The 15367-nt window shown below is 39.0% G+C and overlaps 1 protein-coding gene across 1 annotated transcript in view; it reads left to right on the top strand.

The window, feature by feature from the left end:
• The window catches only part of SPIRE1 (spire type actin nucleation factor 1), a gene marked incomplete at both ends in the record, with an annotated part of 121308 nt that overhangs the window by 51489 nt on the left and 54452 nt on the right, over positions 1-15367 (top strand). Inside the window, one exon of the mRNA XM_079533802.1 lies at positions 987-1223. Within this exon, the coding sequence (XP_079389928.1) occupies positions 987-1223 (237 nt within the window). The remainder of the gene's footprint in view (positions 1-986; positions 1224-15367) is intronic.

The following is a 15367-nucleotide window of genomic DNA, read 5'->3' as shown; positions in this document are numbered from 1 at the left end:
CACACTGGCCATCACAACACACAGGAAAGATTAGAGATTACATGCAATAGCTCCAGTCCTTTCCTTGTCAGACAAGGATCTCTCAGCATCTACTATTACCTTATTGTGGTTTATTCTTGCAAGCCCATTTCCCCTTCCCTCTCCATTAAAACCCTTTTCCAAACTCCTCGCTTTGAAATGTCATCTTGTTACATCTCTGCAATGTTAGACAACATTCAGCATTATTCTTAAGGAAAATAGTTGATGCCAAGAAAGGAAATGGGCAGTTAACATTTTGGGATGTTCATGGCAATTTATTGCTATCTTTCACTGGATGAGGGATTATTTGTTTGCTTTGCTCTTGACAGAGCACGAAAAGAACATCTTTAATTCAATGAAAACTCATGATGATACCTCATTACTATGAAATTCAGGTGTTGATAGCCTCAGTAGAGCATGTGCAACAGACAAAGGAGTTCCTGGGGACTGATGTCACAGTGCTACATGAGTTAATATTGGGATGTCCACAGCTGCATCCAGACATTTCTCACATCAATGAAGTGATGTAGAAACTGAAGGCCAGTTTCCAAGTATTTGGAGGAGACACCATTTGAGGGAGGAAAAAGGCATCTTTACTCTTTCTTTTCACTTCTTCTCATTTCTTCTTTCCAGAGAAGAAGATAATATGTATGTGATGTAATCTTAAAAAATCTATACTACTGTCTTCTGACATTTGTCATTTTAGAAGTGAAAAGGAAAAATAATCTTAGAGGTTCCTGCTTTGTTTTTAAATTGTGACTTTGAAATAAGAAAGCAGAAGGTATGTGGTATGATCTGCTCTTGCATGTTATGTGCTGCATTATTGAAGTGCTACTGTGAGGTAGTAGATGATCTTTTTTCTCTTAGGCTTTGATGTCGATCATCCTTTCAGTTGCTGTAGTTGTTAGGCAAACACCGGGAAATAGTGTTGAACGGCATTCACAAACATTTCTTGTTTATTTTTACAGGTAATTGAATCCCTAGGGATTATTATATACAAAGCCTTGGACTATGGCTTGAAGGACAATGAAGAGCGGGAATTAAGTCCTCCATTGGAGCAGCTGATAGATCACATGACCAACACCACAGAAACCGATGGGAGTCGAGATGAGGGGTACGATGCGCTGGATGAGGGGGTGGAGGATGATGACGATGATGACAAAGAGGAAGTTGAGGCTATTCATTCCTATAAGGACGTCATGAAGGTACACTAATAGGCAGATTATATGGGTATCCCACTGTCCTTATCAGTGAGAAAATCATCTGTTTTCTTTGTTCTTGTCCAATTTCATACTATCTGTTTTCTTTTTTGATTTCTGATTTTCCTGGTTCTTTAAAGAATCTTTGCTTGCAAAAATGACATGCATTTCATGTATTTCATTTTGACAGTAAGACACAGCAAGACCACGATAACTTTAGGGTCTGCCATTCATATCACGTTCTGATTTCATCTCTGCGTTGGATACTGAGCCTTCTGGTGTAACATCTATTACTTTGTGTACGTTTGGTTACTTCACAGGTTGTTTCAATTTTCTCGCCTTTTTATTAGTGCAGTGCTGCTTTAATGATTCTTCATCAGTTTCTTCCTTTGCCTCCCTTCTGTACTGAAGCAGAAGACTGCTTTTATAAGGGTAGCTTATTTGTAAGGAGTGAGTCAATATACACTACTTCATTGATGATAATTATGATTGTGATTCTTGACCTGAGTTGCAAGATTTAGAAATACAGTTTAGGAATTTTAATTGCAACAGGTTCTTCAGTGTTATCTGGTCTGCCATGAACAATGATTTAGAAGCTTTTTATCCTCTGTTTCCTATAGAATAGTCTTCAGTACAAATTTTAGAGTCTCTAGTGGAGACAAAGATATTAATAAGCATGTTAAAAGTGGATTGAAAGTTGTATGTTGCTTGTTCTTAAGTGCAACTCATATCTCATCATAAGGATGAGAAGCTCAACATTTCACAGAAGAGCCTGGAACAGAACATCCAGGATAGCATATAAGGATGTATTAGCATGCAGAAAAGAGACTCCTCCGAAACTTGGTGCTTTTCATGGGCTGATAGTAAAGAGGAAATTTCTCAGGAAGTTAGAATGGGAATAGCTTTTGTTTGAGATGCTTTTGAACATGTAGTTAAATTGGAAATTTAAATTGGAAATTTTAAATTTGGAAAAGTAGCATTGACAACAACTCCTTGTAAACTTCACAGCGTGTTCCCATTTGGCCATTTTCTGGAGGATTTACATCCCCTTGTTCCTGCTTTTCACCATGACAGGGCTCTACACGCTTCGCTGCAATCCACTTACCAGCCCAGCACAGTGACTTCTAGACATGTACTGCCCTGACCAAGGCACCTCCCTTTCCTCCCTTAAGCATAAATAATGCTAAATTCGTAAAGCCTCCTTTTTTCTATCCTCAGAGAAGCAATAAAGGTCAGAGGGACCAATGAAGGGAGCAGTTGAAGGGGTGGCCAGGCTGGATTGCACACTCTCAACTTCAAGCCCCTTGTCTCTGAGGCTTTCTGAGCTAATGCCCTGGCAGCAGGAGGAAGTGAGGGCTGCTTTTCTCTCCTTGCTGCCAGGTGACTTCCTTGTGCATGGCCAGCAGCAGCAAAGGCATGGAGGAGCAATCTGCTAAGCCCCTGTAGGAGCTACTCCAAACAGTATGGTTTTATGTCCGTGCTGTACGGGATAGATGCAATCAATATATCCCCTTTCCCCCTGTTTGGTACAAATGCCGTGAAGTGGTGGAACAATCAAAGCTGGATGATACTAGAGGGAGAGAGCCTGTAATGCAGAGCTGAGAGCAGAGAGGTTTGTAGGCACAATTATTTTGCACATTCTTTACTTAATGTCTGCAAGTAAGAAAATATAAGTTTGAAAAGCTTCTCTGAAATCTTTCAGTTACACTGGTACACTTGCCTGGAACTCAGAGGGCATAAAAAAATGTTTGGTCAATCTTCAGCCAAGAACTGCTGGGTGTTGGACTTTCTGTTTTGGCTTTGTTAATGCATATCTCTGCTAGCCTGAGGTATCTGCATATTTATGTGTTTTAAAATCAGCATCTTAACTTGTATTATTTTTTGCTTATCTATTTCTTTTTATTTTGGAAATGTACTGCTTTTGTGATATCACTTCAATGAGCTGAATGATTTTCAGCTGTCAATTCTACATCATCCTAACTTCAGCTCCCTCTTTTGTTGCTGTTGTTGCTTTCACCTAAGTTATTTGCTGCAGGCTTAACTCCGTGACTTGCCTTTATTACTCTGCGTCATTAATTCATTGACAGTACTAGAACAGCATTATCATTCTTGTCATTTTTTACATTTGTACAAGTTTGCAATATTCTTTTTTCTTGACTTCAAACCTTTTCAAGGATAAGGCCATGTTTTGGATGTGACTTTTTTTCCCCTCCAGCGCTAAGCCATATTGCAGGCTACACCCTAATTTACCCACTGACTGTTGCACAACAGTAGTGAGTGGTCTTGTGACCATAAGGCATCATTATTGTAATTCTCTCCTATCACGACTCACTGCGAAGCTTTCTCCTCTGCAGTTTGTAGTGAATGCTGAAGCAGGTTTGCTTGTTCATCATTTTTCAATCATTTTTGCCTACCCTGCATTCTTCAAATTGCAAGCCTGAAAAATAGTGGAGGTGGGCTGCATGATACTTGTACTGATTTTTAAAATTTTTAAGTATATAGTCTCCGGTGTGGACATGATTTTGTCCTTGAAATGGGATTATGCGTTTCATCTTTCTCCAAAAAGTGTCATTGAATTGCAGAATCATTAAGGTGGAAAAGACCTCTGAGGTTATCAAGTCCAACCATCAACCAACCCATCACCACCATGCCCATTAACCCGTGTCCCTCAGTGCAACATCAGCTTGTTTCTTGAAGTCCTGCAGGGGCAGTGACTCCACCACTTCCCTGGGCAGCCTATGCCAGTGCCTCACCACCTTTCTGTCACCAGTTACCTGGGAGAAGAGACTGACTCCCAGCTCACTACTACAACCTCCTTTCAGGTAGTCATAGAGGTCTCTCAGCCTCTTCTCCACACTGAACAATCCCAGTCCCTTTAGCTGCTCTTTATAAGACTTGTGTCTCAGATCCTTGTTGTGACTTTCAGTGTCTCTCTTACCACTAAATCTGAATTTTCCTGTAGATTGTTAATGTGGGTGAGCCAGTATTGAGATTAAAACACAGAGATAGGTAATATATGTGTCAAGTTCTGCTGTAATCTAAACTAGGTAAAGTCAATCCTGAACCCGCCCCTGATGCGGAAAATTCTGAGTAATGTGGCAGATATCTATTCCCAAGAATTGAGAAAAAAGTTCTTAATGGCTCTGCCAAGGTCAGCGCTGGCAAAACTGCTTTTTTTGGAGAAGACATAGATGGGCTTTTCTGCTGCATGTCTGTATGTTTGGTTGATCTGGCTTTTGATTTCCTTGGCAGGACCAATCTGCTATGTAGATTTGATTGACTGTTTTAAAGACTGTATCTATGAAGAGAGGAGATACTATTTGCCACATTTAACTTTTTTGACTTTGTTATATTTCAGACCTGGTAGATCTGGTGCAAATGAAGGAAGAAATAGAAACAATAAGGACTGGATATTTTCAGGCAGCTGCTTTCTGTTTTTGGGGTACTCTTGCCTGTCCTCATCCACAACATATGCACACAAGAAAGGCAGTGCCTGTTCACATGTAGTATGGGAAATCCATATATTCTGGTTTATTACACACTATACAAGAACATACAAAGTAGGCTAAAGGGGTCTGGAGTGCATCAAGTTTACATCACGCGCATAGCTTTGTGTCAACAGAGGATATATGCAGAGTGGGCCTGGCAGGTGTGTTAGGCTTGCTAAGGGTGTGGAGAGTCCTGTTGTGGCATCTTATCATGGCATGTGGCCCTCCCTGATATTGAAACAAGATGATGCATCAGCCTCTTCCAGATCATGCTCAAACTCTAATTCTCCTCTTAATCTTAGCATTATCTCGCTCCTGATCTCACAGATCTCTGCAGTCAGATGGTCTAATCCAGCAACACTTCTCATGTTAACCTGGAGGTGCTTTCTAAGCTTCAGCTTAGCAACATCTGCTGGCCTGAGCCCCATCCCTAAACTCATTTCTAGTGCTGCCTTTTATTCTAGGTCAGCAACCTCTTCACGTTCCATATGAATAAAGCTCCATAAGCTTCCTTAATCCATTTGATACCAAGTTTTATTCTGTTCGGGTATTTGCTGGGTTGAGCTGCAGTCCTAGTTCTAGCCTAGTTCTGTCATTTCTTCCAGCTTTGATGAGTTATTGTACTGTATTATTTACTACAGATGAATTTGCTGGTGACCATACTAGCTCCTAGCTTAATTCTTCTTCATAGAAGAGGTACATCTTCAAGATGTACACAGACCTCTTTTCTACTATCTTTCTCTTTACATCTCTTACAAGACATGCAAGGAGGCACTGGTCTTCATGAACCAATATCCTACTCCTACTTACGTTTTCAACCTGAAAGTAACTTAGCTTTTGCAGGAAACTGACATGTGGCTGAGCCACACCTTCTGCCAGAGACAAATATAGGTGGGTGGCCCCAGGGTGCTCAGTGGCCTCTGGACCTGGGCCTCACTAAGAAGTTGTTCTGAGGTAGTTCAATGACAGTGTTAGTTAATTCTGACCAAAAATTAACTGTCATGCAACTGCTGCTTCACAGAGATAAATTAGTGACATAGGCCCCTTTCTAAACAAAACTCATACTTAAGAAATCTCCATGCTAACCTTTTAATTTGCATGAGAGTTATTTATAGAGCAGCATGTTGCAGTATTGTGTTATCATGTTATAACCAGTGTAAACAACAGTGCAGTTTGCAGTATTTTATTGGCAGAAATTAGCATGTGTGCTTTGCTCATAAAAAAAGAGGAAAAGTAAGTTATGCTTGTGTGGAAAAAAAACATCCCATAATGTAGCTATTTGACTTGTCCTGTAATCATTGGCATTGGTCTCTAAAATAAATTTGCCAATTTAGTTGATTCATATTTTGGTAGTTCAAGTGTGGACTGTCTCCTCTCAGCTGGAAAGAATTGAAATTTACTGTGATGATACTGATCTGCTTGTGTTTTGTTTTCAGTACTGGTAGTACAGTTCAACTATCTATGGCATGTGTTGAGTATTCGAGTAAAAGAAGAATATGTTCTGTTTTCATGCAATTACAGGTGGGATGAAAAGATCTACGTGTTTTGGAGGCACCATACTGAGTTTGAAGACATATGTTATTGTCACGTGTGTGGTACATATGAGTGCAATGTCTGAGAGGAACCAGAAAATACAGTTAAAAGCAAATCTGGGTATTTTCTTATGACAGTTAAAGAATTTGTGTTATGAAGGCCCATAACCTAGATCATGAGGTTAGAATAGGTAAGGTGCAGCTTTCTGCAAGTGTAATTCTTTTCAGAATTGGATTGGCTTTAGCAATTCTATATGAGCCTGCTGAACTGTATGTATGTGTCATTTCGAAACAGGCAACTTGCAGCACAGCCTGTAACTCTCTGAAACTGAGTATTTTAGAACCTTACTGAGATGATAAGCAGTGTCCCAATTGTCTGCTTATAACAAGTGATCAGGTCTCTTCCTTTGAATCCTGTTTTTAACATACTCAAATATTACATGCCAGTGTTTGTTTTGGTGGGTCTTGTTTTAGAAAAAAAGATAATGTACATCTCTTGTATGTTGATGAGGCGAGATGTTGAAATCAGTGGATTGGAAGTCCTTTTGCGCTGACTGAAAATTAATCATCATCTCTCTTTGAATTTTCAGTTGTACACACAGCCCTAATGCCTGAGATACTTTATCTAATGTTGGGGAACCTCCTGAGCCAATTGCTGTGTTCTTGGAAGTGCCAATATCCAGTTTTTGTATCTATTAAGTTTTGAGGGAGGTGGACTCTCCTTTGGGTATTTATGTTTGCACTTGAACTACTTATAATCTAAAAATAAACCCAAACCTCCCAAAATAATTTTATAAACACTAGCCCTGTGTCATTCTGGTGTGATATGGAACCCCCTGAGGAGTTCGAGCCACCAAGAATGGACCTCTATGGTTGATGATGATTGGAACAGGAAGGTGGCTTGTTTTGGCACGCTCCTCGGCCAGAATCTTCACTGAAATCTTCATAGCAGAGTTTCTGGTCCTTGAACATTTCGGCCACTTCTCTCTGTGCCACTTTACAGAAATTAGACCTCTGTGTTCAGCAGTGTAAAGTCCCAAGGATTCAACCACCCATGTTCAGGCAGCCTAAAAGCATTCCCTTTTGGGCTCCCACCCTCCCAAAGCATGCTGACCTAGGGTACACCTTGTTGTGTCAGCTACTACAGGTCTTCAGACAGATGCTGTGAAGGTTTAGAAGAGCAATCGCTCGGATTTAGTTAACAAAGGAATATATGTGTCTTAACAAAACAACATAAGTTCACAGACTTTTTCTTATTTCTTCACCATTCTTTGAACTGACTCTGAGTTGTCCTCAAAATGAAGTAAATCTGCTGTTTTTCTCTTGCCCAAATCTTGTATGTCACAGCTGTTCATTCAAACTGTAGCATGTTTCTTCTGTCTGCTCTGTCACATTGGCTGAAATCCACATCACCTATATTAGTCAAGCATCCCAAAAAGGTTTTTGTTTTGTTCTTTAACTCTGTCAGTTTCTTCCTCTGCTTTGCTGTAAAGCCCTTTGAACATTTGTACTGGCACAACTAAAGGACCATCCAGTAAACTATCCTGTGGGCTGAGTCATGGCAGAAGTCAGCATGTAGCTCCTGTGCTCTGTGGGCCCCAGGAGCAGAACTGAGGACAGAATGTGCAGAAAAAGCAGAAGCATCTCTGCACGTTTCCATCTTTGTCATGTACACTACAGCAATGTGTCGATTTTAAAATAAAATCATATAACAGTAATACCATGGTTTTGATACAGAGGACTTTATAAACATCTGCAGAGGAAACAGATGTTTCCACTGTCTCAGATGACACCTGGGAACTCTGCAAGTAAAAGGTAAATATTATAAGTAATAATTTTGTACTGATCACAGTTTCTAGTTTTTTTTTTTCTGATTTTGCATAGAAGTAATTAATTATTATTACATAGAACACTTAAAACATCCCTTGCATCAGCACAGGCTTAGGTGGATTGAGGTGTCCAGGCTAGAACATAAAACCAAGTCACCTTTTCTGTGGTAATTTTTTCTTTCCCATTATGGCTCACAGTAATGCATCTACACTGGTTAAAAAACTCCTGTACCCATAATTCACATAATTATACTGGTATAACCTGTCTAAGGTCTAAAATAGTCTGAGGAATCCAAGGAGTTGTCCAACAAAAACAGGAAACAGATTGGGTGTTCAGATAATCTTTATATGTTGGTAGGTTAGAATAAGTCTGAAATTTGTGTGTGGCCTTTTAGTATCTAAAAGAAGCAGAGCTGGGCATGGACTTCTCTGTTTTATGTTGCAATTACTGTAAATAATTTATATATGGGTGCAAATAAAGTTCTAATTTTTAGTGGAGGTGGAAGGATTTTTTATTGTTAATGGTGTTTAGTGGTAATGGTGTCCCTACTGTGTAAAAGGCACAGTTTGCTGTGAAAGACCTCTGGATTTCTCTTTAAAAATACAAGTATCTAAAATGTGCAAAGCAATCTGTCAGAGATAACGCATCAGAATATAAGCTTTAATCTGAATTCTCAAAGAACCTGTGTTACCCAAAGCTGCCTAAAATAGACTCTGGAGGCTAAAATAGATCAATGAGTGTTTACTTTACATGAGGTATGTTTTGTTTGATTGAATTATTTTGAAATTCTAACTAATGGCTTGGAATCAGGGTAATGGTTAGTCAGTTAGCACAGAGCCACTATAGTGATCCATACAAAATAGAAAAAAAACAGAGTAGAGCTGCCATTAATTACCAAAGTGGCCTGAATCTCCTCTGCTCTGTGGAGGAGCTCTGGCAATTGGCCAGGCAGTGCAGGCTGGCGATGCAAGCTGTCCAGAGCAGCTCTGATCTGCCTTTCATCAGCTTGCATATGCCCCCCTTCTCCAGGTATTGAAACCGATAGGAGCACAGAAGGCCACAGTGGATTTCTCAGATTCGCTGTCAGTATAGTAAAGGCAGTAGATCTGCTCAGAAAGATTGGCTAGGACAGCAGCTTGTCTCATTTCAGGGTTTGGCAGAGTTCATCGTTCTTAAAATCTTGTTTCTACCCATGTAGATTTTGCAATCTTGGATTTTCAGTGTTATAAATAACTTTTAGCTTTTAACTTTACTGACTCCTGCTGCTGCTTTTAAAAATGTACAGAAATGCTAGATGTTTTTATGCAGATTCATGTGGCATCTTCTTTTTGTGTCTGTAGGACACAGGTTGTCTTTGAATTCCACATAATGTCCTAGGGAGTATTCGCTGTACCTTACCAGTACTGCTTGTACCATTTACGTTATGTATGTGATATATGTCTTAGTAGGCTAACATGTTAATGATGGCATACAGAATTGCTGCACACAACTCTCTCATACCATGTTACATGTTGAAAATTCCCAATGGATGCACTTGCAGACCATATTCAAACCAGCAGATAAACTTATGTCTGCTGTTTTAAGTTGTCCGTATAGAGCTTGTGATTGAAGGGGGCAGGATGAATGTTCTTGTAGCCATAATGCTCTAAGGTCATTAGAGAAGCGGGATTTATGGGGGGAGGAACTAATTAGGCCTACTGATTTTTCTGGATGAGAACATCTTGCCCCTTCCAGACTGAAGCAAAGATGCCAGTGGCAGAGTCTCCAAGCATGGTCTGTTACAAATTTTCAAGGCTGTCTTCTGTGAGGTATTTCAGCCTCACCCCATGCTGGAGACATGTCAAGAAGAAAGGTGCCAACTGAATCTTTACCTTTTCCCGTTCTTGTCAGGACACAAATGACTGGATTTGAGGATGCTCATGTGGGTATCTCAGTTGTCTATTTTGCTAATGTGGGGTCACATGGAGGATAATTTAATTGCATTGTCAAAAAAAATGGAAGCAGCATAGTTGCTACATAATTACTTAATTTCTTATAGAGGCATATTGTATATGAGACCAATATGGGAAAAATGAAGAAACTGAGCAGGGGCCCTTTAATTAAGCCACTGTGATTGCCTTGCTTTTGAATTATTCAATAGGGAGCCTTGAGCTTGAGGCAAAGTTCCTTTTGGTGAATTTATTTCAGTACTGGTAACAGTATTAAAAGAAATGAAACATTTGGAGGAAAGTTGTTTGAATTGACTTAAAAGTACCACTAATTTTCCAAAACAGTAATCTCTGTTTGAGCTAGATGATTGTTTTAATATGCTCTTGATTACTGTGTTACCATGATTCTATTTTCTGTTCCCCTTTTGCTTAGTGTACTGTTGCATGTAGTATTTTAGAAAAAAATATTTAGATGAGAGAAGGCCATTTGATACAAAGAAATAAATTGTATATTAGATAATAGGCCCTTGGAGATCTGAATCTAGAAGTTAGAATATCATATTTATCTCAAAGATTGGTCTCGGAGATGGGGAATGTTTGCATTTCTTAATTAGAGGAACTTTACAGTAGGTTTTTGTTTAAAAAATGTAGTTGCAACATCCTTAAATAGTATTGTAAGTGGAATAGTCTCACAGGGTGGCTTTCAAAAGACTATTATCTACAAGATGTATGGCCCAAAGTGTATTTTAAATGATTGATTAATAAATATCTTTAATGAATTACCACAATAAGAAAAGCAGGGTTGCTTGGTTTTTTTTGGTGATTATCTTAGTGAATTTCTTAAATAAATTTTCACTTTGCCTTGCTATACTGCTTGGGCTGTGCAATCTCAAAGGTTATGCATCTCTGCAGATGAATTTTGAATGCTTTGTTGTGCAAAACTATTTGAATTTTTTCATCTGGTAGCCTTGCTAATAACTTATTAACTTATGCAGCTAAAGAAAATGGTACTTGACTATACCAAGTTTGGCAGAGCATTTACTGAAGAGAAGATATAGATTAGCCTGGAAGCCTTGTGAAGGCAGCAGGCATGGAAATTCAGGGGTTTTGCATGGAGAGGTACAGTGAACTGGCAGGGATGAGGAGCATCCATCACTACTTTTTGTCTGGTACACTCAAAACAATCGCTAATTGTAAACTAAGGATTTAGGTGATTGGCATGGGCAGAGAGCACAGTGCTCATGCTGAGAGAAGCCAGGTGCATGTGGAAGCAATGCTTTGTGCTCAGCTCTGAGTTTGCCTTGTTTATAGCTTATAAAAGGGGACACTTACAAGCTCGGTTGGATGGGAAACAGAGAGTTGCTTTTTACGTCTTTTTCCTGAGAACAAAACCCTTTGTTTTATTCATATATTTGCTTCTGGGATAAAGAGGATGGAAACTTGATATTAAATGCTAAATATACAAGGAGTTTGTTTTATTGTTTTTGAATTCCTGATGGCAAGGAAGAGCAAAATACTTGGGGTGATTTAAACCAAAACAGAGAACTACGCTTTTTACCTGCCTTTTCCTTAGGGCAAAACAAGCTTGAAGCCCAGACAAGAAGGTCATAATGAGTAATTGTATTTACTTTTCCTTTTTGGCATGCCTAAGTTTCTGGAGATGAACAGTAAGACTGACACTTGCTTTAATGAGGCGAGAACTCCTTGCTAAAGAGATAAAAACCAACTCTCTTTATGAACTGTTTCCTTCTAATGAATTTACAATTGATCAGTGTACTGTACTGTACCGTGTGTTATAAGTCCCTGCATTTGTATTTATTTGCACGCAGGTAGATGTCAATATCACTGACCTGAATCCACTAAAATCAAAAGATAATTGAAAACATGGCAGCACTGGGGCAGAGAGAAGCTATAGTGTTTGGTTGTTTGTTTTATTTAAAAAAAAAGAAAAAAAAAAAAAGCTTTCACTTCTGTGGTAGCATGTAATATTAAAAAGCATATGAAAAACCTCTGAAGTTCAGGAGAGTATTAGTCAGCATGATTTATTAAGTCTTTTCATGTCTGGACAGAGGAATCGTGTCACAGTAGAAATATTTTTAATGGCTCAAAGGTATGAAGTAGAAAACATGTTTTCCAGGCAGCATATAAAAATAGTAGCTTAATTTTTCTCTTCTGTTTGCATTTAATTTTTTATACACCTGTGTAGAAAGTAAAGGGATTTCTGTACTTCAGCCCATTCAAGAAACTAAAGCTGGTTTGTGTAAATCCCTTTAATGTAATTTTAAAGCTGCTCTACAGATGACAAGTGTTCAAATGAATTAGGTAGATGGACAGGTTTCATTAATTAAAGTGATCTCATTTGGTGTCTTAAAGAGTTGCCTTGTTTTTTTATTCTGGGCAATGTAATGGAGGTCAACATGTAGTCTTCTTCACTTTGAAATTAACCACTGTACTCATTTTAAACGTGTGATGTTAGTTTTCTTCACATTTGAATGTGTTGGTGAGAAAAGGAGGGAGTGTTTATTGCAATTTATTGTCCTGGTAACGGTGTTTCATGCATTGAGAGCCAAGATACTTGGATTTTCCAATGAAGAATGTCTGCCATTTGCCCAAAAGCATTGCCCACCCAGGTGCAGGGTGTCAGCTTCAGGAGGAACACTGAAATTTTCATGCCAGAGCTTCTGGCTCTTGAATGTTGGCTTCCACTTTGGCCGTTTTAGACTAGGGAGGCTCTGCCTACTGCTTACACACTCTGCCAGTTATGGGGAACTTTCAGAAAAGTTCCTAATAATCATGAAACAGTTACAAATAATGTACCTCAGAACACCATGGGAATACATATGCATTTTTCCCCTCCCTGGGCCTGCTTTTGTCACAGGCAGCTGGAGGAGAAGGGGGGACTATGAAGGCTGCCCTCCTCCTTCCTGGTGGCAGACATGGCACTGCTCTGCCCGCTTAGTCTAGTAGAGCAATCAGTTAAAGCAGGACAGTGTCTGTCACCTCTGGGACACTTCCCTCTGTAAAAAAATGAAGACAAAGAGTCCTGTAATCTCCCAGATATTAATCCTGCCTGGGTGCAAGTGAGCAAACTGCTGAGGTGGGTTAACAGGAAAGGTAAGTAGGCCATCCATCCCCCACTAATCTCTATTGTCTTATGTGCCTACCACAGTAACGTGATTAGTAATTTTCTTTACCACCTGGGCAGGTAAAGATAACCTCTCTCTGAGGTTAATTTAGCAACAGTTGGGGCCTTTTAATAAAGATTCTTTGAACAAGATGGTTTCTTGGCAGCTCCCTGCTGGCGTCTTGTGGAGTTTGAGGGAACTGGGATAGCCCCTTGTCTTCCTCCCCTCCCTATTTGCACTTGAAGTCTTTCTTCTTTTGGGACCCCAAAGTATATTTAATGATACTGGCGAAAAGTCCTGTGGAACTACTTCATCTGGGGCTTTTTGACATGACAGTTACATTTTCAACTGTCTTTGCTGGAGCTCTCATCAGTTTTACACTAGGCTCTTGTAGATGTGATGATCTTCTAAATCCAGCTTACAGCTGTCAACAGACTCCAATTTGGACAGTTTGCCTGCATCTTAGATTTGTACCTCCATCCATCACAGTCAAGCCCTTCAATACAAAGCTGATGCTAAACTGCCTTTTGTCTTGCCTAAGGTAGGAATGTTTGAAATAGATTCCTGCATTTGTGTCTTTGGTTATCCGTACTTTGCTCTTATTTATTCTTAAAATAGCTCCCTCAAGTTTTGTCCTTAAAAATGTCTCTGTCATGAACAATGTCACTACAGAAAGGAGTTACCAGTGAGAAACAATTGGTCTTTGACTGCATGCAGGAGAGTGCTCTTCTGTGATCACCACATTGATAACCTTACTCTCTGTAGATTGAGATCATTACAGTATTAATTAGCTTCCAGAGATTCAATGCCTTTTTATATTTCTGCTTTGAAAGGGGTTGGCAAAAGTATCATTAAAAGGCATCTATCTCAATTGACGTGGAGTAGATGCCGCTGCAAGTGCCAGTGGTTTTAAGGCTAACTTTGAAGTTGAAAAACTGATCTCTGCAAGTGAGGCAGGAACTCCCAAGCTATGTCTTTCATGATATGTAACTGAGAACAGGTAAATAATTATCTGTGGCACAGGTCCTTAGAATACTTGGCACAAAAAAGTTTAATTATTTTGAGAGGTATGTTTGAAAAAAAGCATTCCTGTGCTGTTTAATTGCAGAACTAGGAAAGTAATTAGCCTCCCTCCATTTTCTCTTTTTCTCCTCAGATAGTATGATGTTGATGAAGAGGAAGCTCATAGCTAGGTTGTAGTGTGTATTTTTTCCCCCTCTTAACTGTATTCTGCTAAGAACATACCCATTTAACCATGGAACATGTTTGTTTCTATGAGACTCTTTCATGGATAAGGATGATAAGACTTACCTGATGTGGTTGAAATAATGTGAAGTGAAAATTGTTATATCTGATTTAAAAACAAGGTAACAAGAGTTGGAAATACTCATCAAACACATTAAGTAGTGCCCTTTTTTTGAGTATGCAAAGGACTTTCATTTCACAAAAAATGCTCAGTATTTTCAAGTGCAAATGCATTTTCAAAAATGTAACAAGCTTTGTTCGATTTTTGCAGTCAGACATTGGCCAGTGCTTTGCTGTCTTCTTCAGGTGGCATATTTTGAAATATGCATTTTCACTGTTAGAAAAGAAATAGACAAAATTAGGGAAGAAGAAGAGTTCTGAATTTAGTTAGCAGGAGCGAATATCTCTTTCTTTGGATCTTTAGGTTTTCAGCTTGTGTTATGTATTGTTCATCCTTATTAGAAAGAAGGACTAATTCCTATTCCACCCTCACAATGATTTATGACATTAGAATAAAATTTATGTATTTTAAGACTGTAGCAAGAGGTCAGCCTTTAGATTGCCCTAGAATCTCCATGATCTCTTTATTAGAAATAATGAAAATTATGTTCCATATGTGTTCTTTTGAGTTCAGGACATAAGAAAAACACCAATCACTACAAGATGTGTAATTATTCACTACAGTTTTCCATTCTAAATTTTTGTATGAAAACTGAAATCTTTTGTTGTAAATGGAAGTACAAACAGACTAACACAGCAGGGATATCATGGCAAAATGCTGTAGTATTCTACATGATTTGAACAACTGTGACTTTGAGCCAAAGTTTTTTATTTTCTTAAACAGAAAGAGGATCCTGACCAATTCAGTGGGCTTTGTATTGGCCTCAGTTCTTCACCAGCAAAAGAGAAATAGTAATTCAGAGTCACAATGATAGGAGAATACATGCAACGTAGACTTGGTACTGGTTTGGGTACCTAATGTTGTCTTGCATGTGTGACAGA

Source organism: Tetrao urogallus (assembly GCF_951394365.1).
Source record: "Tetrao urogallus genome assembly, chromosome: 3".
Classification (NCBI taxonomy): domain Eukaryota; kingdom Metazoa; phylum Chordata; class Aves; order Galliformes; family Phasianidae; genus Tetrao; species Tetrao urogallus.
Note: the sequence above shows the minus strand (reverse complement) of the source record. Positions and strands in the feature narration are given on the sequence as shown.